Here is a 4,314-nt window from a genome sequence, read left to right on the forward strand (position 1 = left end):
TATGATTTCAAGCCTTTCTCCAGTGGAAACTTGTCTAGCCCTGGAAATTCAACCCTCTGCATCAGAATTTGTTATACTTCTACTTTAAAGCAATTTAGTATGACAGAATAAAGCCCTAAAGAGGCCAAAAGTTGTACACTGTCGTGAGTAGTGATTACCCTTCCAAATAAAATCTTAAGGTGTAAACAAGGAATATGCCAAAGATACAGGAACAAATTACACTGACTTAAGTGGTGGGGCTCTCCTACTAACAAGATAAAGTGGTCAGGCAACTTTCCCCTCTTAAAATGTTACTGGAAACTAGTGAAATGCTTTGTACGGTCTGGATGTTTTCAATGGGCTCTGTTCTACTGCTTCATGAATGCTTTTTTTTCCCCAAGATAATACAACTACTTGGGTTTTTTTTTTTTTATCTTCTTTCCTATTCACGATTAAAAATGTGATAAATCAGGTTTTTGGCTCTGAATAACAATGGCTTGATTTAGATTTCCTAGTAAATCTATTCAAAAGTGAAACAAAGGCTGCCTTTGCAGGATACCTTACACTTCACCTGGACCAGGCACGTAAGGGCAATTCAGATAAAAATCTTGTTAGGAACTCAACAAGAAATAGAGGATTTTCTCTTTTCCCTGGTTCAGGCTTTATTTAAACTCTTTGTTCAAAAAAAATGAACAGAGTGATAGTCGGATTCTAATTTACAGATATAGTTTAGACGTCTAATATTAAATTAGAAGATCACACAAGAAAACCATTTACACATAAAGGTTAAAACCAATACTTAAACTTTTTAAAACTTTATATTACATAAAGTCAAAATGAAACTAAATACATGTTAGCCAACTTCATTCACAAACATTAGTCAAAATATATACATTTAAAAAAGGAACAAAAAGCTATAATTGAGGTTCTTTTCTCTAAAATGTGTTTTATCATAATTTGCAAATGAATTGCAGGTAATCTAAAAAATAAGCTAATTAGGGAGGAAACTCCAAAACACATTTAAGCGGTTCAAGTTGGTGAAGAAATGCTAGCTGAGAATGAGAGACATCTGTCAAAACAATTCTGGTGTCTTTTTTTCAGTTTTGCTAAATAATAAATATATAATTACCACTCAGACAAAAAAGTCTGATTTATTCTTAAGATAAAATTGCGATTCTAGAAATAGTCCCGCAATTTTTAAAAGTTAACTTTGACATTTGCTCAAAATGCTTTAGAGTCTAAAACCGACTCAAATTTAGGGCAACGCCAACAACACATTTTCAGACTCAGTGTTTTCACGGACATATACACATTTACAATCTTAAGGTGAACTCAGCCATAAGGGGATAATAGGAACAGTGCCTTTTATCTTTCTGTAAACTGTGTCAGAAATCCAAGCAAGTGGATTCAGGGAAACCTAGCAGTCTTTTTTTTTTTTTTTTTTTTTTAAGGGCTAAAATCCAACTGACAACTTTTCATCTCATACACATTTCTTGTTTGCATTCCTTGCTTTTAAGAGCTCTCGCTCTCATTTGCATATGACGTGATAAACAAAAGAAAGCGTGATCATCTCACATACAAAAGGCCATATTCGAGCCGGTCACTGGTCAAGAATGGATCCCGTCTGGGGGTTCTGCTTGAGAGAACAGAGATTCTCGAAGTCAAATAGTACAAATAGGGAGCAAGGCTGCTCAGAGTCATCTCGCTCCGAGAAACTCATGACACATCAGCTTTTCCCTCGTGCTAGCCATTTCAGACCTAACACTTGAACAGAGTGCATGCGACACAGACCAGGAGAAAAAAAAAAAAAAAAAGATGAGAAACAAAAACAAAACCGACAATAAACTTCCAACAAACAAAACTGGAAAGCCCAACTTGTCAAAAACAGTTACTCCTCCACCTCTGTGGGCCAAAACGCAACAGGTTCCGAAGTGCAAAGCAAACATCAACTGCTGTCGGATACAACCACCCTCCTTAGAGTTGGCTGCCGAAGTGCGGGTCTGAAATGATCCTGTGAATCCACACGCACACTCGCCCGAGCACTCCCGCGCTCTGCCACTCGCGCCCCGACTGGCATCTCCGCCTCTGCCTGCACCTATACATCTTATGTACATACAAACCGGGGCCCCCGTCGCGGGAGGGCGCACGGGGAGGCCGCGGAGCTCGTACCTATACATATGTACACGTGTGCACACCGGTCCTCGCGAGGCGGCCCCGCGGGGGTCATAGCGCGGCGGCGTAGGCCGCGGGGTAGGGGTCCAGCTGAGGCTTGCCCATGCCCGGCAGCAGGATGTAGGCGAGCGGCGGCTGCAGCCCAGGGCTGGGCCACGCGCTGCAGTTGCACGGGATCATGTAGCCCGGGTTGCCCGGGCTGGGGTGCGAGTGCGTGTGCCCCCCGGCGGCCGCGGCCGCCGCTGCAGCCGCCGCCGCCGCGCCATGGAAGGCGCCGGCGCCCGCGGTCGGGTAGCCCAGCGACGACGCGTACGGGAGGCCGGACGACGACGACGAGATCTCTGCCATCTTGGAGCCCAAGTCGAGTAGCGAGTAGGGGCTGCCGGCGGCGGCGGCGGCGGCGGCGGCGGCGGCAGCGGCGGCCGACTGCGGGAAGAAGACGCGCGCGGCGGCGGCGGCAGCGGCGGCGGCCGCCTTCTCGGGATTGGCGAGCAGCGATTCAGGCACCAGGCCGCCGCCCGCGCCCGCGTGCAGCCCGGCGCCCGCCTTGAGCGCCGGGTGCTCAGCGTCGGCCACGCCGCCCAGGCCGTAGGGCACCGGGAAGGCGAACTTGTCCTTCTTGAGCAGCGTCTTGGGCTTGCGCCGCGGCCGGTACTTGTAGTCAGGGTGCTCCTTCATGTGCATGGCGCGCAGGCGCTTCGCCTCGTCGATGAACGGCCGCTTCTCCGACTCGGTGAGCAGCTTCCACTCGGCGCCCAGGCGCTTGCTGATCTCCGAGTTGTGCATCTTGGGGTTTTCCTGGGCCATCTTGCGCCGCTGAGCCCGCGACCACACCATGAAGGCGTTCATGGGCCGCTTGACGTGGTCCACCGGCTTGGACATGCTCTCGCCGTGCCGCGGCTGCAGCCCGCCGCCGCCGCCCGGGCCGTCGCCCTCCGCCCGGAGGAAATCAATGTTGGCTGTCCACGGGGACCCGTTCGGCCTGCCCGCGCTCGCTGCACCCCACTTCGCGCCCCGGCGTCGCTCCCGCCCGGGAAGAGGGGGCTAGGGGCCGAGCCCAGGGCCGCGCCGCGCCCCGGGCCGCCCTGGTCTCTTCGGCCGAGCTGCGGAAAATCCTCGCGGGGGCACAGTAACTTCTCGGCGGTGCCCCCACCCCACGGTGGCAGTTTGCCCTTTGCTTTCTTTTTGTCCTTTCTCCCTGGCTGCGTTTGCTCGCGAACTCCCCGCAGGTAGTCGCTGCCCCGCAGAACTCTCCTCCTCCTCGGTCTTTTCTCTCTTAAATGCACAGCAGCTCGGAAAGTTGCGTCGCGAAGACCCCACCAAGTTGAGCCGAGGAGTCCGCCGCCGCGTGCTGCCAAGTGCCAAAGGGGGCTCTCGGCGGCTGGAGTGTTTGGGTTCTCCTCGGTGACTTTCTCATTTGACAGTAGCAGATGAGGGTGGGGGAGGAGAGGAGGTGGCCCCGGAGGAGGAAGGGGGGGGGGCGGAGGAGGTCCGGGAACAGCAAGGGAACGCAGAGCGCAGCAATGGGTATAAATACAAATACAGCAGCACCAGCCGGTCTTCCAGACTCTGGGCAGGGCTCGCTGGTGGGAACCCCTCCCCCCCCCAAGCGGCTGGGGGGTTTGGAGGGAGAGCTGCCTGCCTCCCCAGCACCTGCTTCGCGGGTCTTCCTCTCCGGCTGCAGGTCCGGGAAGGAAGCTGTAGGCTCGAGCAAGCCTGGGGTCGCCGGGCCTCAGGGGAAATCCTCCCGGCTCGCCGAGCTGCCGCGTTTTCCCGTAGTCCCCCGGGCCATGCCGGCTCAGCTCGCTCTGAGCTCCTCCAGGGGCACCGGCTGGCTCAGGCTCCCGGAGCGCGCCGGGCGTGGAGCGCGGCGCTGCCTCGGCGCTGCGGGCCGGGCTCCGGCTGCGTCCGCTCCTGGCTCCTCTCGGCCGCCGCCCGGCACTTGCAACTAACTTCTCCCAAGTTTCCTGCGCCGGCGCCGCCGCGCCCCTCTCCGCGCGCTCGCCTCGGAGCGTGCGCCCGCCTGTGCGCCGCGCCCAGGGCCCCTCTCTCCCGGCTTCTCCTGCCAGAGCCGAGCAGGCGCTGGGCGGAGGTGCTGGGAGGGGATTTAAGGAAAACGCGCCATCACCTCTATTCGCAGGTCCGCGCTGGGGCTGCTCCCGC

General features: G+C 54.7%; 1 protein-coding gene across 2 annotated transcripts; it reads right to left on the minus strand.

The window, feature by feature from the left end:
• Nucleotides 1-909: 909 nt before the first annotated feature.
• Nucleotides 910-3,598, minus strand: SOX21 (SRY-box transcription factor 21). 2 transcript variants are annotated; one of them, XM_047863687.1, is made up of 2 exons: nucleotides 2,597-3,598; nucleotides 910-2,530 (listed from the first exon to the last, which is right to left on the minus strand). In XM_047863687.1, exons 1-2 carry the CDS (start codon nucleotides 3,031-3,033, stop codon nucleotides 2,203-2,205), a joined length of 765 nt encoding a protein of 254 aa, XP_047719643.1. In that variant the 5' UTR covers nucleotides 3,034-3,598; the 3' UTR covers nucleotides 910-2,202. The 2 variants fall into 2 exon arrangements, with proteins under 2 accessions (XP_047719643.1, XP_047719634.1); XM_047863678.1 differs by having other exon boundaries at nucleotides 910-3,598.
• Nucleotides 3,599-4,314: the final 716 nt, after the last annotated feature.

The sequence above is a fragment of the Prionailurus viverrinus genome, chromosome A1 (genome assembly GCF_022837055.1).
Source record: "Prionailurus viverrinus isolate Anna chromosome A1, UM_Priviv_1.0, whole genome shotgun sequence".
Classification (NCBI taxonomy): Eukaryota; Metazoa; Chordata; class Mammalia; order Carnivora; family Felidae; genus Prionailurus; species Prionailurus viverrinus.